Source organism: Anabrus simplex, chromosome 9 (genome assembly GCF_040414725.1).
Source record: "Anabrus simplex isolate iqAnaSimp1 chromosome 9, ASM4041472v1, whole genome shotgun sequence".
NCBI lineage: Eukaryota > Metazoa > Arthropoda > Insecta > Orthoptera > Tettigoniidae > Anabrus > Anabrus simplex.
In genome coordinates, this window is record NC_090273.1 from 123,957,859 (window position 1) to 123,983,918 (window position 26,060).

The 26,060-nt window shown below is 42.2% G+C and overlaps 1 protein-coding gene across 1 annotated transcript in view; it reads left to right on the plus strand.

The window, feature by feature from the left end:
- Nucleotides 1–13,030: 13,030 nt before the first annotated feature.
- LOC136880901 (uncharacterized) overlaps nt 13,031–26,060 on the plus strand; it is a 497,467-nt gene continuing 484,437 nt past the window's right edge. The window contains exon 1 of the mRNA XM_067153431.2: nt 13,031–13,226. Within this exon, the coding sequence (XP_067009532.2) occupies nt 13,031–13,226 (196 nt within the window). The remainder of the gene's footprint in view (nt 13,227–26,060) is intronic.

Consider the following 26,060-nt stretch of genomic DNA (forward strand, 5'->3'; position numbering starts at 1 on the left):
CCTTTATTGTACGAGGGAAAGTCAAAAAAAAAAAGGGGATTTCACCATTCTTTGTAAGTGCACAAAAAGTAAGAAGAAGTATGCCGGGATGAGTGGCTCAGACGGTTGAAGCGCTGGCCTCTGACCCCAACTTGGCAGGTATGATCCTGGTTCAGTCCGGTGGTAGTTGATGGTGCACAAATACGTCAGCCTCGTGTTGGTAGATTTACTGGCACGTAAAACGAACACCTGCGGGACTAAATTTCGGCACCTCCACGTCTCCAAAAAGCATAAAAAGTAGTTAGCGGAACGTTACATAAATAATATTATTATTAAATAATAACAAAAAGAAGAATAGGTCACGTGACAATAATGAGCTCTACAAGGTCAACCAAGCTGATGTTCTCCTACTTCCCAGGTAAGAGAGCCTCCGTGGCTCACGCGGCAGCGCGCCAGCTTCTCGCCATTGTGTTCTGTGGTTCAAATCCCGGTCACTCCTTTTTGAGATTTGTGCTAGGGAAAGCGGAGGCGGGACAGGTTTTTCTCCGGGTACTCCGGTTTCTCCTGTCATCTTTCATTCTAATAACACTCACCATATCATTTCATTTCACCTGGCAGCCCTGAATCATTGCCCCAGAGGAGAGCGCAAGGCTTCGGCAGCCGGGACAATTCCTATCCTCGCCGCTAGATGTCGCTTCATTCATTCCAGTCCTGACCCGGTCTAATGACTGGAAACAGGCTATAGATTTTAATTTTCACTCCAATGTAAGAAGGCAAAAGGGGCATGGTTCAGTGAGGTAGAAAGATATCTTCAAAAGGTGGGCACCACACATGATGATGTTCTGGAGCGCAACCCACTTAAGAAGAGACTTCAAGACCGCAAGAGTTTCCAAGAAAAGGCCGAGGCTGAAAACAGGGAAGGCGTGGACCGAAGAAAAAAACGAACAAATCGGCAACAAATGCGGGAGTACTGGTCAAATGTTAAAGCCCGAGGAAGGAGGCAGTTTAAATGACCTGGTCCTTACTTGGTAATAATAATAATAATAATAATAATAATAATAATAATAATAATAATAATAATAATAATAATAATAATTGTACCGGGTGGTACACCTCTACGCCGCACATTTAAATTTTGCGCCAATAAATCCTCCTCTACAGGAGAAACTCTGAACTTAAAACTGGACCTACTTAAATTTTTCCTCTGAAGATGTCACTGTGTGAATTTCGACTTGTTTTTGTTTACTATTTATCAAGAAGTGTGGACATTCTCTCATAGATGTCTCTACTAAAAAAACTATGATTATGCACCCTGGTGCGAAGTGAAGGAACTTTATTTGAAGAAATTTTGTACTCGTAAGTTTTTGTCCTTACTAAATTTCGTTCTTTCATTCGTGGGTTGGCAATATTAATATTTCCTTCCGCCAGTTTTGAACTTAGTCAATCCAGAATTTCTGTAATTAATTTTTGACCAATCGTGTCTTTCTTCTTCGATTTTGATGTGTAACTGTAAGCTACCCAATAAACGCCTGTGGGTGTGTCTTAATTATTCATGAAAGGTTTCGAACCTTCCCCGAGGGTATAAAAACTGCTGATTTTCTTGTCTCTCGGCCACTTCATCAACATCTAACCTAGTGTATGGACGTGTATCAGGAGGCGGGAAGCGCTTCTTCCATCAGGCAGCAGTTCTTCAGTAAGGTAATGGCCGCTTGTCATCTCTATTTCTTGCTAGCTCAGCAGTTTAACCCGCGGGAAAGGTCCGAAACTTTTACAATGTAACCCACCTTTCTAAAAATGTAAATTTGTGCCGGCTTATGTAAAAACTTCATATATTTTTCACTGTAAATCGGGGATAGAGAGTGCTTTACCTTCTCGAGTTCCCCTTTATTTTGATTTTAGGTGACTACGTTTTGGTAACTGATTTTCTACTCTTCCTTAATGTGTAAAATTTATTCATTATACGAGTCACCTCCATAGTTTGGTAATAGCCCCTGTTTCATCGGCCTAGTGCCTTTTAGGTTTTAAAATGTGTATTTAGGAGTGCAAGTATACGCCTCCATTCTTTTTGGTATTCCGGGCCATTTACTTAACCTGTTCTTTTCCTGCTAAGGTCCAGTAGATTGGGTACAATATACCCCCGTGTCAGTGTTGTAAGTCGTGCCTTGATGGCAATCTAGGGTAAAGTCTGATATTGCCTTGAAGAGGCGTGAAAAACTGAGAGCGTGTTAGCTCGTTTCCAGTGTGTAATAGTGCCTCTGGGAGGCTTGAGGTTCAAAGTTGGGAGCAAGTGCTCCAGGTGTTAGGGGTTTTCTGCCCTTTGGTAAATATGTGTTTGTGAGCTGAGAGCTCAGGAAATGTAAAGGGAGGGCTTGAAGCTCAGGTTCTGTTTATACCACCCATCTTATCTTTCCTAGAGTTAATTTTTGCTTCTTGTACCTATTGCATTGTTTCTTGTTGTTTAAAATATATATATATATATATATATATATATACAAGGTTATATATATATCCTTGTTACAGTTATAAATTAACTTTGATTTTGGTAGTTAGACCCATTCACCCCGGCACCTTCTTTCACCTCTGCTGATCCACTAAACCTCGGTAATAATAATAATAATAATAATAATAATAATAATAATAATAATAATAATAATAATAATAATTGTTCCCGAGTTCCCGAGTTTCCGTGGTTTACAGAGGTGTAGGACGCTGCTGGGGTGAACGGGTGGACAAGTAATTAACTAGGGCATACGTTAACACAATAAATTTTGATGTGTTATTTCTTTCCTTTTTGTTTTTGGATTAAAATTGATAAATAGAGGTTCTGAATAAACAATAATAAAATACTAATGATCTCGCCAACTCCAACAACAATGACTTGAAGTCCAAACATCAGGTACAACTTGAGAGAATTACAAACACTAATTTACACAGAAAAGAGCTGGATTGCTCTTGGCAGGTACAAAATTTACACCAGCCCCACGGAGGCATTAATTTCTAATAACGCACTTAAAATCCATCGGTTGTTCTTAATGCTAGGGCTCCCGAGGCAGAATGGCCGCTATACATTGGTTATATGAGACTAACTTTAAGGACCTGGGCCGCGTGCTAATGGTGATACATTGTTCTTATAGGTCTGACTTAGGAGAACTACCTTCGGGAAGCGAGGCAAGGACTGTTAGGCAAGATGGCTGGTATCCCCTCTTCGTATAGACCTAACTAGAGAGCTACCTCAGGGGCTCAAAACTTGTAACTTATGACCTATTAGTTTTATCAGCCTAACTTTCGGGAACTGAGGCAAGGGCTGCTAGAAAAGATAGCCGACGACATGGCAGTCTGTGCTGAAACTCTGAAATATTTTAGAGTCATAAAAGACGTCTACTGAGGATGATATGAAACCTAAGACGATTGAATGATAGGTGAGGAATACGAAATTGGAACGAGTGAATCATTTCAAGTATTTGGCATGAGTGTTTTTCCAAGATGTTAGTCTACTAAGTGAAACTGAATCAAGGTGCAGAAAAGCTAATAGAGTGAGCTCCCTGTTGCGATCAACGTTTTTTTGTAACAAAAAAGTCAGCTTTTTTGCTATTTGCTTTACATAGCACCGACACAGATAGGTCTTATAACGACGATGGGACAGGAAAGGCCTAGGAGTGGGAAGGAAGCAGCCGTGGCCTTAATTAAGGTACAGAACAAGCATTTTCCTGGTGTGAAAATGGGAAACTACGGAAAACCATCTTCAGGGCTGTAGACAGTGGGGTTCGAACCCACTTTCTCCCGGATGCAAACTCACAGCTGTGCGACCCTAACCGCACAGCCAACTCGCCCGGTAAAAAAGTCAGCTCCCGGACACGAAACAATCACTAAAGCATCTTAGATGTGAAGCTTCCACGACCGCTTCCTTCCTACTCCTAGCCCTTTCCTGTCCCATCGTCGCCATAAATGCATTGATATGGTGAAAGTTCCTTTTGGGGATCATTGTAAGTACCTACGTGTTAATATAAGGAAAGATCTTCATTGGGGTAATTACATAAATGGAAGTGTAAATGTAGGGTACAGATCTCTGCACATTGTTATGAGGGTATTTAAGGGTTGTAGTAAAGATGTAAAGGAGAGGGCATACAAGTCTCTGATAAGACCCCGAATATTGTATGGTTCCAGTGTATGGGACTCTCACCACGATTACTTGATTCAAGAACTGGAAAAGTTGCAATGAAAAGCAGCTCGATTTGTTCTGGGTGATTTCCGACAAAATAGTAACGTTACAAAAATGTTGCAAAGTTTGGGTTGGGAAGACTTGAGAGAAAGGAGACGAGCTGCTCGACTAAGTGGTATGTTCCGAGTTGTCAGTGGAGAGATGGCGTAGAATGACATTTGTAAGACGAATAAGTCTGAGTGGTGTTTTGAAAAATAGAAAAGATCACAATATGAAGATAAAGTTGGAATTCAAGATGAAAAATGGGGGCAAATTATCATTTATTGGAAGGAGAGTTCGGGATTGGAATAACTTACCAAGGGAGATGTTCAATACATTTCAAATTTCGTTGCAATCATTTAAGAAAAGGCTAGGCAAAACAGCAGATAAGGAATCTGCCACCTGGGCGACTGCCCTTAATGCAAATCAGGATTGATTGATTGATTGATTGATTGATTGATTGATTGATTGATTGATTGATTGATTGATTGATTGATTGATTGATTGATTGATTGATTGATTGATTGATTGATTGATTGATTGATTGATTGATTGATTGATTGATTGATTGATTGATTGATTGATTGATTGATTGATTGATTGATTGATTGATTGATTGATTGATTGATTGATTGATTGATTGATTGATTGATTGATTGATTGATTGATTGATTGATTGATTGATTGATTGATTGATTGATTGATTGATTGATTGATTGATTGATTGATTGATTGATTGATTGATTGATTGATTGATTGATTGAAACTCTACGGAATGTGCAGGAAACAACAAAGCGGTTCAACCCGGAAGAAGAACTGATTAATATCATTAAATCAGCCTGTTTTCAGATCGGCTTCACTGTATGGGAGTGGAAGCCGGGTGAACTCAGTATATCTTACTCGTAAATTGGGAGTAACGGATATGAAAGTAGCGAGAATAATTGCAGGTACAAACCAGTGGGAATTCTGGCAGGAGAGTACTCAGAATTAAGTTATAAAGGGCAGATTAGGATTGAAATCGTTGATCCCTTTGAGCAACAATTATTGTAACTAAGAATGTCACATGCGCGGTGCCATCCGCATAATTAAACGAGTTGATTACAACTCTCTTGACTTTTATACTCATTTCTGAATCTGAATTTTTACATATTCAATCTGAATGTAATTTCAACACACGAGGAGACAGTACGTAACGCTGAACAACACCTCTTTGAATGATGGTGCTTATTTTCGTGAATTATCAATCAGTCACCACTGATCTGTACTGAGGGCTGTCCCCAGGAGGCAGATTTCCTATCAGTTGTTTGCCTAGGCTTTTCCTAAATTATTTCCAGGAATTTGAAAGTTTTTCGAGCTTCTCCCTTGGTAAATAATTCAATCTTGAATTTCTCTTCCTATAAACGATTTTTTTTACAAGTTGTTTCATGTCGTACCGACACAGATAGGTCTTATGGCAACGATGGGATATGAAAGGGCTGGGAGTGGGAAGGAAGTGGCTGTGGACTTAATTAAGGTACAGCTCCAGCATTTACCTGATGTGAAAATGGGGAAACCACAGAAAAACGTTTTCAGGGCTGCCGACTGTGGGGTTCGAACACACTATCTCCCGAATAGTGGATACTGGCCGCACTTAAGTGACTGCAACTCTCGAGCAGTCTAGAATTATATCTGTATCTTCATACGAGAGCTGTAAATAAAGTAATATCAATATTGATGTATGTTGTATGTTGGGTATTCAGCCCGAAGGCTTGTTTGATTCTCTGCAGCTCCGACAACAGCTGTTATAAATGGCCTAGGCATCACTGAAGAGGCGTACTAGGGAAATGAGGAGTGAGGTAGTTTCCCGTTGCTTTCCTCACCGAGCCAGCAGTTGCTATTACATATCAGTCTGCCAAGCCCACTGAAATGCAGGCACCAACCGACCCTATGAGCGATATATTCACACCATTCATAACAGGGACTGGCTGCATAAGGAATGGTATTACTAGCATCACTCATACCTCAGTCACTTTCATATTGTCAAAGCCAAAGATGAGACTGAGACATTCAATGAAAGGAACAAATTTGATATAGCCCATACCAGAAAACATAGTACACTGTAAATACTACATCTCGCCAGCAAAGGCATTCAATATTGATATAAAGCAATATTCAATGAAGTAACCAGTACAATTGCATTGCATTCCTTCGATCTAGTCATCCGCAAAGTTAGGGAACCCGTTGGACATCGTTGGCAAGGCGCTGTCCGTTGATGACAACGACTGAGCGCCCTACTGCGGGGAGTACAGATGCCACGTCAGCATATCGGCGGCCTCGAAAACAGGTCTGGTCAGTACGGAGGCTTTCCAAGACCTCCCAATCTTGGGGAATGGACTGCAGTGCATCTCCACAGTCTCATTCCGAACCACGCCAAACGCCTTGACCAATTGTGCGAACGTCATGTACCGTAACGCATTCTCGCCACAGACTTCACGTAATCCTCGGTAATATTCTGATGCATTTTTGCCTAGGGCAACCTCGATTTTCATCCACGAACACTTATCACCCTTTGGGAACATACTTTAGCGCGGAGAAATCGACACTCTTAACTTCAACGCCACACAGCAACAACACTCCCAAATGAATGGCCGTTAAATGCGCACTGCACAAATACAACAACGCCACCTGACCGCTCCAATTTCTTATTTGCGCATGCCCCATCTCCTGCGAGTGTCTGGACTACGTTGCCGGTACTTTATTCACAGCCCTCGTACAAAGGGCAATAGGATAGTTTTGCAATATGCAGAAACGGTTCGCTGGACACCCCTGTTATGGTGAGCGATGTAAAGAGGGGTGAAAACCGGTCTTAAGACAGCAAGGCGTGACCTTCACACCAGTTGTTACCAAGCAGTGGGACTGAAAGTAATTTAAGATGTCCCTGTTGTCTAAAGGTGAATATCGCGCAATTATCCGCTACAGTTTTGCACGTGGATTAACTGTTGACCACTGCCTGGAGGAAATGACTCCTGTGCTGGGGGAAAGACTGTCCACATCGAACAACAATTTTCCGCTGGTACAAAGAGTTCCAGAGGGGGAAATTTTGGGGTTGAAACAATCCTCGCTGTGGGCGACCGTCTGAATCAGTGACTGAGGAAAACACTGAAGCTGTGAGGAAAATGTTGCAGCAAGAGAGGTGGTTGATATATCAGCAGGTAGAAGAGACCCTTCACATCCCTGCACCAGCTATTCATTCAGTTCTACTCGACCATCTCCATGTTAGAAAGGTATGTTCCCTTTGGGTGCCCCTTTCACTTTCAGAGGAACAAAAGGCACATCGAGTGAAATGGTGCCGAGAAATGCTAAAAGAGTGAAAATTGGACTTCGCGTAACGTCAATAGCATCGTTACAGGTGATGAAACTTGACTTTATTATTACGATGTCCCAACAAAATCCTTTATTATTATCCTAGAACAAGGTGCGGCTGTTTGAAGATGAGGGTACTCCTGTGACTGTGCGAAAGTCTAGGTCAGTGAAGAAAAGGTTGATTGTAGTATTCTTCACTAAAAGGGGCATCCTGACTCTCGCTGTGCTAGAAACACAAAGGACAGTTATTGCGAAGTGGTACAGTGAGTCTTGTCTGCCTCAGGTCATCCAGGCTCTAAAGCAGCTCCGTCCAAGGCCACGGCCAAAACTTGGCTGTTGCATCACGACAGTGCTCCAGCACATCGTGCTAATGTAACAATGGATTTTCTTGCCAGATCAGTGATGACTGTGCTTGATCACCCTCCATACAGTCTTGATCTTGCCCTATGGGAATTCGCACTCTTCCCAGAAGTAAAGATGAAGCTGAAAGGGCGGGGTTTTGCATCCGATGAGGAGCTTCTGGCAACATGGGATCAAGAGTGTGAAGATGTAACCGAAGAAAAGTGGCAGAGATGGTTCAGTGACTGGTTTCGACGTATGGAGAAGTGTATTGAGAGTGGTGGAAATTATTTTGAAAAAGTCTAAAGCGTTCACTCACATTGCAAAACTTTCCTACTGCCCTTTGTATTATGATTCTTTCCTACTTTCAAAAACTCCATTCAGGCTTAATCGTCTACTAATGTCACTCTGTTTGCAACATTTTTGTAACACTATTACTTTGTCGAAAATCATCCAGAAAACATCATGCTGCTTTTCTTTGGATCTTTCCCAATTCTCGCATCAGGTAATCCTATTGAGGGTCCCATACTCAGGAACCATAGTCTAAGTAGGGTCTTGCCAGTGACGTATACGCCCTTCCACTTACACTCTTACTACCACCCCTAAAGAGCCCCAAAAATCATATAAATATGCAACTTTTATTTGCAACCACGCTAATGTGATTTACATCTAAGTACTTACAACGGTCCCCTATGATGTACTTTCAGTCCATCAACACGGTAATAAAAAATTGAGAGGACTTTTCTGTCTTCTCCCATTGGAAGTTACGGATAATTCGAATGCCCTTGTTAATCTGATTAATTTCAAGAACAGTTCGAACTACTTTAATTGTAATTTTAATATGTAACCAGCATATGTACCCGTCCTTCGCACGGGAATTGGTAATTGATTTCACGATCCTTAATGAATTTAAGCGAAGTTACATGCCTGTATTCAAACGTCTAATACGGTATGTTAAGCTGATATGCTTCTACGAATGTACGTGGCAGTAACGTGAAGTACAATAAAGCTGAACAAAGTGGAGACATATGGGGTAGATCACTGAGTTATTGAACAGTACAGTTCCTGGTCCAAAGTTGTGCGTAATTCTCTCTATTTCTCGGTTACATATATTTTTTCATTTGAAACCGGGAGTGATACTATGGCTGAAGACTCATGAAACCAATCGTATGCGATAACCTCCCTTATAATCTGTTCTATCGAAAAGAGTAAAATGGTTCTTTAGTTAAACCACTCAACCCAACTTCAAATGACACGATAGCCTGTAAAACAGTCCATTAATGATAACTTCCTTCTATCGGAAAGGTGCCCATGAAAAAAAATTTTAGAAATTGATTTACATTAAGGCTGATAGTTTTCATGAAGGTTGGTCATGTATACTTTGTGTTGATGATGATGCTTGTTGTTTTAAGGGGCATAAAATCGAAGGTCATCGGCCCGATGTATACTTTGTGGAAGGGTAAAATCACTCTTTTGGCTTCCTATAAACCACCAAACCAATCCGGGATTTAGAAATAATATTGACCCTAATACCTAACCAAGGAGAGATATAAAGTTTGGTAGAAATATATAGAGTAGTTTTCCAGTTAGAAGAACTCAACGAACGGACGGACAGACAAATCGAAAAAGAAGCTTTATAAAGTCCGCTCGAAGTTAGACTGAAAAACGGTCCGCTAATGACATCTCCCTTATTAATCCTCGTATCGAAATGATGCACGCAATAAAAAAGTTCAGAAATTGATTTTCATTAAGGCAGGTAGATTTCCATTAAGTTTGGTTGTGTATATTTTGGAGAGTGCAAAATCGCGGTTTCGGTTTCGTATAAACCGCCAGTCAGTTCATGGATTTAGAATCAATATTATCCCTAAAGCCTACCCAAGGACAGGTGGATTTTAAATATGAATTTAGGTAGAAATATATATATATGCACGACGATGGTTTAAAACCTGAAGATGTCCGCCATAGGACGAAATGGAGGAGATGTAGCAAAACAATGGACCCCATACTTTGGGATAAACGCTAGGAAAAAGAGAGATATCCAGTAGTTTTCAAGTTATAACAACGCAGACAAACAGACACCAAAGCTAAAGAAAATACGCCGATGGTCATTATTACACCCGAAACGAATAACTGAATGAAAATGTCGCCAAAATTGTCAATATACGGACACACGGCCGTTCTTCATCTTATTCTTATTCTTCTTAATCTGTTTACCCTCCAGGGTTGGCTTTTCCCTCGGACTCGGCGAGGGATCTCACTTCTACCGTCTCAAGGGCAGTGTCCTGGAGCGTCAGACATCGGGTCGGGGATACAACTGGGGAGGATGACAAGTACCTCGCCCAGGCAGCCTCACCTGCTATGCTGAACAGGGGCTTTGTGGGGAGATGGGAAGATTCGAAGGGATAGACAAGGAAGAGGGAAGGAGGTGGCTGTGGCCTTAAGTTAGGTACCATCCCGGCATTTGCCTGAAGGAGAAGTGGGAAACCACGGAATACCACTTCCAGGATGGTTGAGGAGGGAATCGAACCCGGGCCTCCGGGGGTGGCAGCTAAACACACTAACCACTACACCACAGCGGCGGACCACACGGTCGTAACGATTTTATTTATATAGATGTATGTTGCTTTTGAAATATGAATTATTTTGTAGTTTTTTAACGTAGACTTACGTTCCTTGACAACGAGTACATGGAAATAAAAATGTTAAGACGCTTTCAGTGTTTGAGTAGAACGCGTATATCACCGAGAGTATTTAACTTACGATTTAAGGGACTTCGGCCGCGGTGTAAGGGGCAACGCGTCCGCCTGTCACCTGGCGGCCCGAGTTCGTTTCCCGGCCGGGTCAGGGGTTTTTAATTGGCCTGTTGTGGGGACTGCGTGTTTGTGTCGTCCTTGACGTTCCTTTCCTCACATTCAACACTGTACACTTCCGCCATTTACAAAATACACGCAGGTTCCTCACATATATATGGTGCAAGTAGGGGCAAAAGAACTTTCTAGGTCGACGCCCCGAACAAATAGCATTTTAAAAAGGGGCTCCGGATGGTGGAATGAAAATGTCGCCCAAATTGTCAATATACGGACACACGGCCGTTCTTCTTCTTCTTATTCTTAATCTGTTTACCCTCCAGGGTTGGCTTTTCCCTCGGACTCGTTTTTCGGTTTTTTTTTTTTTTTTTTTTTTTTTTGCTGATTATGAATTTTTGGAACGTCTTATTTAATTTGGTGTATAATACATATATTTTTGTAACCTAGAAATACTTTAGATAAACGATTTAAGAGAAAGCAGTGCGGGCGTGGCAGTATTCGCACCATTGCTTCAGCTGATTCTGCACCGAACCGCGGACTCTTCCTCAAAGGAAATGATACATGGTGTAAGTAAAACAAAGCACAACCAGCAGGTCAAAGATTTGTACACAAGGATAGTTTTCCATGTGCTGTTATAGAGAAGCTTAGGCCTATTTTCAGGGACCTATCTGATGTACAGTTACTGAAAAAGTGTTTACATGAGGAATGAGTACATCAACAGTGTTATTTGGTCAAGAATTCCAAAAACAGTTTTTCTTTTAAGAGTGTAAACTTGTCAAGATGTGAGGCATTGAAGAAAGTTAGTATTAGCATTGGGTATCACACCATACGAGCCATGTACAAACTTGACAATAGAAGGGTTAGGGCTTCAGAGAAAGCAATGAAGGAAGTGGGGAAAGAAGGCACAAGAGAAGAGAAGAAAACTAATGAGAAAGCTGTAATCAACCTATCCAGACGACTCAAGCTATGTTCTGGAATGCATTGAAACTTTGACTACAGTTTCCCGTAAGTTTACTTTTTAAAAGATTTCATGTACCTTTTCTCGGGAACTACCGGCATGAACTTCCTGAAACTTTTACAGCCTTGAAATTACGTTTCTGTGAGTATTTTAACACAGGTAAATTTTATTATACCTCGTAGTGTGTGAATTATTGACTGTACATCACCTCCAAAAGTACAAAAATGGAGTATTAAAAAATTAATTCTTCCAAACAAAACGGTACTTTTGTAAATTCCTGTATTATAATAGTATTATAAAACCATCATAGATTCATGTAACTTAATTAGTTGTTGAGAAAATGTGCAATGAAGTTTGTAAAAAATGCATGAGAAAGATACACTCTAGCGGAGCCCCTTTGTCACAATTGGCAGATAAAAAAGGAGACTACGTGTTACAAAAAGAATTGAAAATCTTAATCGTAGTTTTCATGAAATAGCGCTTCATATAAGGCCACACTTGTGCTAAGTATGTGACGTCACACACATACTCGGTTGTAAGACTCGCGCGCTCAGTTGGGGGTGTCGTTGTGAATATTACTCCAGAACTCTTAAATTATGTGCCTTATTTCTCATATCACATACTCTAACCGTACGTATGTACGATCCCCAAATGTATAGATTAGGAAATTTTCGTATATAGTTTGTAATGTTAAAATCATGTAATTTTGTTTATTTAGAATGTAAAAACTTAATATTATAAGAAGAATGTGTAGTTAGGGAATATTGCATATGTGCATCATTATATTTTGTATAAATTTCTGTTTGACCGGGCGAGTTGGCCGTGCGCGTAGAGGAGCGCGGCTGTGAGCTTGCATCCGGGAGATAGTAGGTTCGAATCCCACTATCGGCAGCCCTGAAAATGGTTTTCCGTGGTTTCCCATTTTCACACCAGGCAAATGCTGGGGCTGTACCTTAATTAAGGCCACGGCCGCTTCCTTCCAACTCCTAGGCCTTTCCTATCCCATCGTCGCCATAAGACCTATCTGTGTCGGCGCGACGTAAAGCCCCTAGCAAAAAAAAAAAAAAATTCTGTTTGGGTAAGAGTCTGTAAATATGGCCTAGCCGTAAGGATTGTGCAACCGGGAAAACAGCGACTATATCGGGAAGGACGGTTGGAGTCTGTTGAATGTGTTGCAACAAAGTGACTTGGAAACACGGGGTACGGCAGATAGTTTAGGCTGAAGAATTGGAGTGGATCAATGTGGATGTACGTGAATGGACGTTCGATGTCACATCAGACGCACGACAGCCAATACGAGGGCTTTGTTTTAAGCGAGGTTGGGTTGACTGAGTGACGCGTGAAGATGTGCCTGTGAGAGTAAACTTTTCCGGACGCTATAACCACGTGTAGCAAGCCTATATAAGCATGTACGCGTGTGTGGCAAGTCATTCTAATGCTGATTCTGACTCTGATTCTGATTCTAATGCTGAATCTGACTCTGATTATAATTCTAATTCTGATTCTAATGCTGATTCTGACTCTGATTCTGATTCTAATGCTGATTCTGACTCTGATTTTAATTCTGATTCTGATGCTGATTCTGTGCGTCTCATTCGGACCGGTGCGCGGGAGCTACATATTTTGCGCAGTTTTCATTGCGATCTTCTATTGTTCAGCTTGAACAACTCTACATTTCTTCATAAAGTAATTCATCGTCGGCCGAGCATGCTGTTTCGGTGGGAGAAACGTGAGGTGTGACACTAACCGGTGCAGCAATCGGTAAGGATCCAAGACGTCGATGAAGAAGTGTGTAGATAAGGTTTGGGATGCTCTTCGTAAAGAAGGTTGCATCCGTACGTAGAGAAAGTCATCGTACTTTTCTTTACCGGATTAGGCTTTTCTTCTGCAACAGTAGAGTGCAGTACGACTCTTACCTGAAGGTATGACAAATGTAAATAGTGAAAATAATTTTATGGTGGTTTAAAGATGTTTGTAATTTGCCTGTATAAGCGGCAAACACGAGTTGGTCTCATAAAATGATTTATTTTTGTATGTGGTTTTTAGTGGTCTGTATATTTGCCCTTTGTAAACGGCGAACAGGTGTTGGTCTCATCAAGTGATGATTATTGAGGTAATTTATATATATTTTTATTTATTTTGGGAGTAAAGTCATGGAAGGAAACTTGCAGTGAATCTTTTATCAATAGATTATGGATGAACCTGGCATGCTACCCAAATCTAATTTCAGGGGTAAACAGGTAAGGTTATAAAGTAAGTCTGGAGCTTCGTCAGCCTGATGACCGTCGCCTTGGGAGAGGGAGTTACTCATTGCTCTACATAGTTATATATTCCTGTAATTGTTTTACAGGTGGCGCCCAGTCTTGGTATTTACACTTATTTTAGTCACCGTTTATTCATTTCATATTTTCAAAAGCTTGCAATCGTTACAAGACCCATACTACACAGAGTTGTTACCCACATTCCAAGTGTAAAACGTTCTACTGAATACAATTTATTATGTCTGTCTGTTAGGTCATCAGCCTAGAGGCTGGTTGGATCCTCAAATAGCACCACCAAAAGTTATGCGGTTATAAGGAAACCGCAAAAACCAATGGCAGCACCAAAATGAGGGGTACTAGGCAAGACAAGGAGTGAGGTAATTTGCCAGTGCTTTCCTCACTGGGTCAGAAAGTGCTATTGCAGCACGACTGACCCTATGAGACACCTTTCATAACACTCAGATGCACTAGTCGTGCTCTGAATGTCACTATTCAGCACTACCCATACCTCAGCAGCTTCCATATTGTCACAGTCATGGATGAGACTGGGACTTCGGTGAAAGCTACACTTTACTCTGGCCTGTGCCAAGAGATGGATACAAAAGTACTGTATCCATCAGGAAATTGCAGCAGGCAAACAATTTATTATACACATAATATTTGTCTTCTATTTCTAATAAGTCTACGAAACCTTCAAAACCCTGCGGCCGTTACAAAAGTGACAGCCTACTGCCATTCTTTTTCAATTTGAAGGTCTGTGTATTTACTCTCATTTTTGAGCCATTGACTTCAAAGCATTCCTTACTTACTCTGTTTACCCTCCAGGGTTGGTTTCTCCCTTGGACTTAGCGAGGCATCCCACCTCTACCGCCTCAAGGACAGTGTCCTGGAGCGTGAGATATTGGGTCGGGGGATACAGCTGGGGAGGATGATCAGTACCTCGCCCAGGCTGTCTCACCTGCTATGCTGAACAGTGGCCTTGGTGGGGGATAGGAAGAGTGGAAGAGATAGACAAGGAAGAGGGAAGGAAGCAGTCGTGGCCTTGAGTTAGGTACCATCCCGGTATTTGCCTGGAGGAGAAGTGGGAAACCACGGAAAACCACTTCCAGGATGGCTGAGGTGGGAATCGAACCCACCTCTACTCATTTGACCTCCCGAGGCTGAGTGGACCCTGTTCCAGCCCTCGTACAACTTTTCAAATTTCGTGGCAGAACCGCGGATCGAACCCGGACCTCCGGGTGTGGCAGCTAATCACACTGACCACTACACCACAAAGGCGGACAGGATTCCTTTAAAATCTAATATGTTCTTTTTTCAATCATCATGATTGATTTGAAACTATTATAGCCGCAGGGTTAGATTGAATATCCAGACTATTCTGCACTTCAGCTCTGGACTTGTAATGAAAGCCACAGTAATATTACCTAATACAATGCCATCTTGTAATGCGTATAACAGGACAGTGAATAGCAAACCAAGCTACGAGACGGCAAACGACATTAAGCAGAATGGTGTAAATGGCAGGTAGCCCGTGGAAGCTAGACAATGGAGTATTGCATTTAACCTAGCAACTCCTAAGCGTTAGATAATGGAACATTACGCGAGATGAATGCCCAGACGAGGAATCTACACAGCACCACTATTGCACTGCCACTGCATATCGTGATCGGATATAGTCTAGAGAAGCAAGAGGATATATTCTTCCTCTTGAAAGAAACAATATGCTCCTCGATACAAATGTTCAACCCACTTGACACACAATTATCGACATCGAGCGGCATTCTAATGACATTCGGTGTCTGTTTAACAATGTACATTGTACGCGCTTTCGGTGTCGACAGTGAAAGAAACATTCAAGTTTTTCAGTCTGTTTAACACGAGATGGTCCGCCCCTGTGGTGTAGTGTTTAGTGTGATGAATTGCCACCGCCGAAGAGGTAGTTTCGATTCCCGGCCCTGTCCATGAATTTGAAAAGTGATATAAGGACTGGAACGGGGTCCACTCATCCTTGGGAGGTCAACTCATTAAAGGGTATTCGATTCCTACCAGAGCCGTGCTCGAAGTGGTTTTCCGTGGTTTCCCACTTCTTCTTCTTCTTCAGGCAAATGCCGGGATGGTACCTAACCTAAGGCCACGGCCACTTCCTTCTCTCTTCCTTGACAATCCCTTCCAATTTTCCCATCCCCCACAAGGCTCCTGTTCAGGACAGCGAGTGAAGACGCCTAGGTATGGTACTTGTCTTCCTCCCCTATTGTATTCCGTGACCAATTGACACTGACCTTGAAGCGGTAGAGGCGAGATCCCTCTCTGAGCCCGGGGGGAAACCAAGCCTGCAGGGTTGATTGAATAAATAAATAAAAAGTAAAAATAAACACGTCCCCATGTGTAGTGTCGTGGTTAATGTGATTATCTGCCACACCCGCAGACGCGGGTTCGATTCCCGATTCTGCCACGAAATTTCAAACGTAGTACGAGGATTGTAATGGCGTCCGCTCAGACTCGGGAGTTCAACTGAGTAGAGGGGGTTCGATTCCCACCTCAGCCATCCTCGAATTGGTTTTCTATGGTTTCCCCACTTCTCCTCCAGGCAAATGCCGGGATGGTACATAACTTAAGGCCACGGCCACTTCCTTCCCTCTTCCTTGTCTATCCCTTCCGATCTTCCCATCCCCCACATGGCCACTGTTCAGCATAGCAGGTTTGACCGCTAGGCGAGGTACTGGTCTTCTATCCCAATTGTATCCCACCAACCCGAAGTCTCACGCTCCAGGACTGCCCTTGAGGCGATCGCTCGCTGAGTCCAAGGGAAAAGCCAACCCTGGATGGTAAACAGATTAAGAAAGAAAGAAAGAAAGAAAAATTAACACAACGGCCTTTTTGCCCGAAAGTACCATTTTTCCTGTTCCAATTCTTTGAAATACACTAAATTTAACAAGTCTTTTGTTTACACGGCGTTACGTATAATTAACTCCTTTAATCAACCCACCACCGAGCTCGATAGCTGCAGTCGCTTAAGTGCGGCCAGTATCCAGTATTCAGGAGATAGTAGGTTCGAACCCCACTGTCGGCGGCCCTGAAAATGGTTTTCCGTGGTTTCCCACTTTCACACCAGGCTAATGCTGGGGCTGTACCTTAATTAAGGCCACGGCCGCTTCCTTCCCACTCCTAGCCCTTTCCTGTCCCGTCGTCGCCGTAAGACCTATCTGTGTCGGTGCGACGTAAAACAACTAGCAAAAAAAAATAATCAGCCCACCTGGCGACCATGACAGTTTAGTCTTCAAGCCTGTATGGTGTGACGCCGTGGTTAGGCGGTTCGAGATCCATTCGTCGATAAAAAAATATGTTCACCATGTGAACGTTGAGCTGCAAAGTAGAAGAGGGGGTGGTATACATTTTTTTCATCACTATAATTCGAGCCAAAAGCTTGATTTCAGTTCTAAACCTGTCCCCAGTCTTCATATGGAGTGAGGGCATTTCACGCTGTTGGTGGTGATTCGTCAGTCGGATGGATAAGTAAAGCTTTGAGCAGACCTCTTGTTATTATTCGACAGGAGTAGACTACGTTTCGACACCGGGTTTTATCTTCTTCCTACGTCATTATCACCTCATCCAACATCCAAAACCACAAGTGGTTGTAAAACTTCGCGCGAACGATAAGAGATGGCCCTGCATAAGTTCTTCTTCTTCTTGCTATTTGCTTTACGTCGCACCGACACAGATTGGTTTTATGGCGACGCTGGGATAGGAAGGGCCTAGGAATGGGCAGGAAGCGGCCGTAGCCTTAATTAAAGTACAGCCGCAGCATTTGCCTGGTGTGAAAATGGGAAACGACGGAAACCTATCTTCAGGGCTGCCGACAGTGGGGTTCGAACCCACTATCTCCCGGATGCAAGCTCACAGCCGCGCGCCTCTAACCACATAGCCAACTCGCCCGGTCCTGCATAAGTTCAGGGATCATTCATTCCTTCGTATCATAAACCGCGACTTAATAACTGCGCAAAATGATACTTTTTTTAAACATCTGTATGTTCGGCTCTTTGGCTGAATGGTCAGCGTCGTCACCTTCGGTTCAGAGGTCTCCGAGTTCGATTCTCGGCGGGGTCACAGATTTTAACCCTAAATGGTTAATTCCTATAGCTCAGGGACAAGGTGTTTGTATTGTCCCCAACATCCCCGTAACTCCCACACCAACACCTACGTCATTATCGCCAACTCACCACTGACAGCTCGAAACATACCGCATAGTCTAGCATCTCGTCTCTTTAATCCCAAGTCTTCCCAGTTCAAAGTTTGCAACATTTATCACTACGTTCCGTGGTTCAAATTCTGGTCACTCCATGTCAGATTTGTGCTGGACAAAGTGGGGAAGATTTTTTCTCGGAGTACTCCAGCTTTCCCTGTCAACTTTCATTCCAGCAACACTCTCCTACATCATTTCATTTCATTACCGCAGAGGAGTGCGACTGGCTTTGGCAGCCGGCATAATTCCTATCCTCGCTGCTAGATGGGGTTTCATTCATTCAATTCTTGACGCGGCCGAATGACTGGAAACAGGCTGTGGATTATCCTTATCACAGTAAAGTAGGAATAAATTTATTCAAACATTTTAAGTTGGTAATCATATGAATTCCAAATTATTTACAGATTCAGTTTTGACTATGTTCGCTTCTGCCTATATGCGCGAGCAGTTTTCCAAATTATGCAAACCGGGCGAGTTGGCCGTGCGGTTAAGGGCGCGCAGCTGTGAGCTCGCATCCGGTAGATAGTGGGTTCGAACTCCACTGTCGGCAGCCCTGAAGATGGTTTTCCGTGGTTTCCCATTTTCACACCAGGCAAATGCTGAGACTGTACCTTAATTAAGGCCACGGCCGACTCCTTCCAATTCCTAGGCCTTTCCTATCCCATCGTCACCATAAGACATATTTCTGTCGGTGCGACGTAAAGCAAATAGCAAACTATGCAAACTCAATATACGGATCCTGTTTGACTGACGAACATCTAAAACATGTAAACAATTAAAAAATACCTTTATTTTAAGTTGACTAGATATTAGCGAGATAATTGGAAATGCATCTCTACATATCAGATATTCCTGAGACAAAATCAGTAAAATTCTCTTATGCAGACGACCTAGCCATTGCCATTCAACATCCAGATCTCAGCCATGCCGAGGCCATCCTGACGTCTGACCTGGATACACTTAGCTCTTACTTTCGAAACTGGAGATTACAACCCAGTATGAATAAGACAGAATCTGCTTGCTTCCATCTCCACAACAAGTTGACTAATACAAAACTCCAAGTACGCTTCAATGGCTCAGTGCTAAAGCACAATCCTAACCCAAAGTACCTCGGGGTAACGCTTGACCGAAACCTATCTTATAGAAAGCATCTTGAAAACCTCGGATCTAAGTTGAGATCACGTAATAATTTTCTGTTTAAATTGTGTGGAACTTCATGGGGTGCTTCAGCGGACACATTACGACGTACTGCGCTTGGCCTCGTGTATTCTGCAGCTGAATACTGCTCTTGAGCATGGCTTAACAGTTGCCACGTGAAGAAAGTCGATGTACAACTTAACACCACCATGCGTATCATCTCTGGTACTCTGAAGCCTACTGCAACGCACTGGCTGGCAGTCCTGTCCCACATTGCTCCACCAAGCCTGCGACGTTCAAGAGCCCTTGTTCAAGAATATAATAAGATCATGTCCAATCCAACTCTACCTATCCATAGAGATGTTGCAGATCTCTGGAGACAAAGGCTGAAATACCGTAAGCCACCGATGAAAACAGCTAATAATCTAATGGATGCTGGTTTCAATTTAAAAGAGGAATGGAAAGAGCAATGGATTCGTACAGCTCCGGAGTGGCCAAGCCTCTTTAATCCAAACCACGCCCCAGCTGGTTTCAGCTTGCCAAGAAGAACGTGGGCATCACTAAACAGGTTCCGCACAAATTGTGGAAGATCTGCATTCTCCCTTCACCAGTGGGGCTTCAGGGACTCTCCAGCGTGTGATTGTGGTGCTTTAGTCCAGACCATACATCATATAATGGACGAATGCCCTCTGCGTGCTTATGGTGGAGACCGAAAAGACTTTGCTGATGTCTCAGTATCCCAAGTGCAGTGGATAAACAATTTAGATATTCATGTGTAATTGTTCCCTACTTAACTTGTATTCTTTGCAGGTTTTTCTTTTGTATAATATTGTATATACTTGTCCATTCTGTAAATTCCATACGCTTAATAATAATAATTGGAAATGCAAAAGAAAATCAAAGTAAAATAGTGTAATCATTACTTTTTCTTTAATACTAGTCGACCCACGCCGGCTTCGCACGAGTGACCTTACATATTAAATATCTCCCGTACATACTACGTTACGTGACTCTATTTGGGGCTAACCTAAGTACATTTTCTTTGGTAGTAACACATAACTGGGCCACATAGTTTATCATGGGAAAATCATTCAACGTTGAGGTATAAACCTTAACGTTTAGAGTACGACCCTGTGCTTTATTAATGGTCATACTAAAACATACCTTTACTGGAAACTGTAGCTTTTTAAACTAAAACGGTAGGTCGGTATTTATCATTGGAATTCGAGGAATCAAAACAGTTTCACCGGCTCTACACCCAGTGAGGATCGTACACTCTAGTAGAATTGTTTTTAAAGATTTGATTAGCGATCTTTTGCCATAGTATAATTTTTTGTGTGTTTAGGTTGCGGAGCAATAACATAGGGGAACCTACCTTTAAAATCAGTTTGTGGACAGTAGTTCCAGGAAGAGTCAAGTAATTCAAAAATTCAGTTGGATAATATACCACCTCCTCTATATCAAGAACAGTATCAAGTAAACGGTTAGAATGTTCAGCAATGAATTACGATTCTACTGTAGATAACAAAATTATAATTACGTGCTCTAATCACATTATGATATTGTTGTTCACGCCTGGTGCGATCTCTGAGCATACGCTGTTCTCTATCAGCAGACGTTTCTCTCTCTCTTTGGGACCTATGTCTTTCACAATCTTGAGATAATCGTTTCGTTCCAGGAAAGTTTCATTTTCTCTCCTCAAAGACTGATTTTCCCTTTTAGTCTCTAAACGGTCTTTTCTCTCATCACAACTTTCATTACTGCGTAGTAAGAGTAGTCTTTAATATTTTCCGTGTTGTATTCTATATTAGCACGTCGTAGAGGCATGATTAAATCGCAAAGGAAACAAAACCAACGGCTTTATAGCACTATATCTATATTATTTATGAGCTCGACGATTCACTGTAAGAGACAAAACATTACGATTTACTTGAAAATAAAGCGTGACTTTCAGTCTCTAAACGGTCTTCTCTTTCATCATAACTTTCATTCCTATATTAGTACGATTAAAAAAAATAAAACCAACGACTTTATCACAATCTACATTATATTGCTCAGCGCGGCAATTCCTTGCAAGATACTGTACCGGTTACGACCTGTACATGCCGTTTTTTTTGTTATTAGTTGTACTTCATCATCACGCAAGACGTTCAGAGGAGCGAGCAGGCGAGCCAGCGACAGCTGTGTGTGTGACGTAGCTGCAGGGACAGTATAGACTATCCGCCTGACGCCACGTGTAGCCTGCATGGCCTGGTATGTTCTGGATATGAACCTCACGCCTTCGCGAACATTCGATTGAAAACATTTCAAAACCTCTCTAATAGTAATCGCAGGGACTTGAGGATAACATAAACGTCTCAAATAATGAATCTCAAGAAAATTCCGTCGAGGGATTCACGAGATAATCCGCTTCAAAGGGACCACGTTATCTGATGACGTAGGAACCCCAAACTGAATATAAGCTGAGCACACTTGACCCTGATCAGACAGTCATAGCTGGGCGTCCAGCCTGATTCTCCACGCTGCAGTGTTCGTAGAAGTGCTGACAGAGGCTATCTTCGAATATTCAAAGTCTTCATGTGGGACTTAAATTCTGACAGTCGTGTTGAAATTATAAATTGTGCGCGTGTGAACTCTAAGTAACAACGTCTTTATGATGGACATTGGGTCTATTAGTCGAAGTTGAACATAGAATATTGGCGTGTGTTGAAGTCCTAATTATTCCAAGTCTTTTTATAATTGACATGGATTATATCCATCAAGTTGAACTTATCATCTCTGCGCGTGTTTGAACTCTGATTATGACAAGTCGTGTATTGGACCTAGGTGACAACAGCTGAGTTGAGCTTATATTCTGTGCGCATGTACAAACTTCTCGATATAACTTACTTTCGTTCTTGTGGAACTGAGTTTATTACCACGTTACCTGTGTGAAACTTAGTCTCAGAATCAATATTAATTTCAATGTGGCACTACTGCGATATACTAGGAAATGGATATTTATTTTTTAAATCTCAGTCAGCAGAACTTAATCTCTGAACAAACATATCATTAATTTCAGTGTGACACTACTATGTTATACTATTAACCGTGACATTTTGTTAAATATCAGTCAGCATAATTTCATGTATGAACAAGGGCCTTCATGAAAGTGTCCGGATTTCACATGAATGTTAATGCAAGTGATTACCATAATCGTGTGCTACGACACCAAGGTTTCACTCCGAACTCAAACTGTGTTCTTTATCCAATTCAAACAAAACTGTGTATTATTTCTTCCGAAAAGTGTGTAAATTATTTGTGTGTGACTGACAGCAGTGTCTGATAAACTCTCGAACAGTCACCTATTTTATTTAATGTCAAGTGCGCCTAACAACGAACTGTACTTTTCATTTCAAACTTAGTTCTTCGTCAAAGTGTTTAGTATTATTTCATGACTGACAGCAGTGTCTTTGATAAACTCTAGAGTAGTCATACATTTTTTCAATGTCAAGTGCTCCTTTATTTAGTGGAAAATCACTACGAACTGTGCCAATTGCGTGAACAATTTTCAGTTTCATTATTTCTATTCATGAACTGTGCTTTATTTTCTTCCAATCTCGATGCTACCCGCATTTTCATCTTGAGTGAACTTATAAATTCTATCTACAAGATTAAGAGTGAATTCGACGGCATATCCCAACCATATTAAATGAAACAGTGCTGTTAAACCAAAGTGTCAGTGGACTGTAAATTTAGACACTCGTGAAAGTTATGTGACGAGTGATTACCCCGCAACATCGTCGGAGGTCGTCGGAGAACGTCGGAGATTGTCCAGAACGTCGGAAGTTCGAGATTCAAACCCATATCAAACCAACATGGGTGTTCCGGCCTTATCTGATCGAAATATTGGCAACTTCCTGAACGTATTCCAGCCCCGTTCAGCCTGGTGAACTGGCAGCACAGGTCATCAAAAGGCGATATTGAAGACAGGGACTATCAACAGTAAGGTGATGTGCACTTTGAAATGCATTTTCTGAATAAAAAACTATTATTCAATCTAATTAAAATTTTATTGTAGATAGGACCCTGCCTCCTGTACCAAGCCCTAGCTAGAAATCACCCAGTATTCCCCTGAGATATACTTCGTGCTAACTTTAATATTAATTCATAAAGTCGGGCTATTTTACTGGTACAATACAAAACTCATATGATACGATCTCGACTTATACGCGCAGCGCCAGCAATCAAATTCTAAGCCATAGAACTTGCTTGCTTGAGAAAAACCGTGACTTTCAGTCTTATAGGCAGCATCTGCGGTCAATATAGGCAGCGCCAGGAGAAGTATCCTAGGCAACGCTATGCAGAAAAAGCACATTACCCGCCTTAAAGATGGCTGACAGCAAAGGGAGGCTCTGTGACCTAGGCAACGCCGTAAATAGAGAGTAGAGGGCACATCATCTTCGTGGTTTCCATGGTATGGATGGCAAAACAAAGTGGGTGACCGTATTAATTAATTAATATTTTTCCGTTGACATTTCAAGAAACGCAAGATTTGTCTTGCATTATTGCGACGATTTGGTAGATTTTGGTATAAACACCAACTTTTAACTTCCTCTGATTTAAGAGCTTGAGTTTTGTGAAACATACATGTTAATGTTTTATATACATAGATAGATAAAACACGTATCATAAATGGTAGCCAGTATTTTGTCTACAAATTAGCAAACGCCACTGCATTATTGTTCGTCTAGCTACCACTTCGTTCCAAAGTACGTAAGAGTTACTTCACTTTGCGGGTTGCTTATCATGTGCTTCAGGGTTTGTCCTTAAGTGCTCTAATGTGCTACAGTACTCCATTCGGTTATCCAACAGATGAACTGTACAAGAAACCAGATAGCATAGCTCGTGGAAATCAGACAGGCGCGCGCGTGTAACTCTTGGATGTCAGTCTGGGACGTGGCGAGGTGCATACAAACAGGCTAGTCTCCCCGAGGCGCTATATGTGTTGTACTGCTCAAATGATGAACTGTGTCACTGTAATCAAACTGAGAGGTACGTAACGTCGCACCTGAGACTCACAAGGGCCGTATTTCATAGTCAGGATGACAATACAGCAGCCTAGTAGCTCAACCTAAACAATGGGATACTAGACACTATTAATGTACATTCCTGGTATTCAGTCTCTGTGTAAATAGTGAACTAGAACTATTGAGTGTGCAATTGACTGTGTGCTACCTCAGATCCGTGGCTACAATCCTGCCATTGACGATAACAGTTCCGAAAGTATATATATTTCAAATGATGTATGTTGCGTGGGTCATCAGTTGATAGATTGGTTTAATAATTATATGTTATTTGTTTTTACGCCCCACTAACTACTAATTTTACGGTTTTCTGAGACGCCGAGGTGCCGCAGTTGAGTTTCGCATGAGTTCTTTTACGTGCCAGTAAATCTACTGACACGAGGCTGACGTATTTGAGCACCTTCAAATACTATCACCGAGCTCGAAAGCTGCAGTCGCTTAAGTGCAACCAGTATTCAGTATTCGGGAGATAGTGGGTTCGAGCCCCACTGTCGCCAGCCCTGAAGATGGATTTCCGTGGTTTCCCATTTTCAAACCAGGCAAATGCTGGGGCTGTTCATTAAATAAGACCACGGCCGCTTCCTTCCCACTTCTAGCCCTTTCCTGTCCCATCGTCGCCATAAGACCTAACTGTGTCGGTGCGACGTAAAGCAACTTGCAAAATATATACTATCGGACTGAGCCAGGATCGAACCTGACAAGTTGGGGTCAGAAGGCCAGCACCTCAACCGTCTGAGCCACTCAGATAGACTGGTTTGATCCAGCGCTCCACATCACCCTATCCTGTGCTAACCTTTTCATTTCTTGGTAACCACTGCATCCCACATCTACGCTAATCTGTTTGTCTACCCTGTTCTTCTTACCGCCTATACTTCTCTCATTAACTAACTGAACAAGTCCTAGGTTTCTTAAGATGTGACTTATCATTCTATCTCTCCTCCTGGTCTAATTTCGCCAAAACGTTCTCTTCTCATGATTTTCATCCAGTATACCTTCATTCGTGATTTGATCTCCCGATCTCACATTCAGTATTCTCTGTAATGCCACATTTAAGAAACTTCTACTCTCTTTCTTTCCGAGCTAGTTATCGTCCATGTTTCACTTCCATACAATGCCACCCTCTCGACCAGGGCCTGTCAGGGTGCATGCACTGTGCACGATGCAAAAGACGACTTCGCTTGGTTGACCAGAGTGCAGACTCCCACTTCTCGATTTGGAGCAATAGCGCTGTTTCTCTCTTTCTCCACGACTGCCTCGCTCGCTCCGCCTGTCTCCCTCTTCCTCACTTGCTCCGTAGCGCTCCAAATCCGAGCTGAGTTGAGCCGAACTTAGCCGAGTGGCCCAGAGACGAAGCGTTGGTGCAAGCCGAACCGAGTGGGACCGATGCACTGTGTACAGGAACTCTGCGCCGCAGTTTGCACGCGTGAGATTTTAGGCGTTTGAGAGGCCCTGCTGTAGACGAAAGTCTTCAAAAATATCCTTCTAATTCCTACGTCAATATTCGTAGGGAAAAAATGTATTTTCTTAAGAAAGGCCTTCCTTACTTGCTTTATTCTTCATTTTATGCCCTTCTTACTTCTGCCATCATTATTTATGTTACTACCCAAGTGACAATATATTTATTTATTTTGACCATTTTTTTACGTCGTACCGACACACATGGGTCTTATGGCAACAATGGGATAGGAAAGGTCTAGGAGTGGGAAGGAAACGACTGCGGCCTTAATCATGCA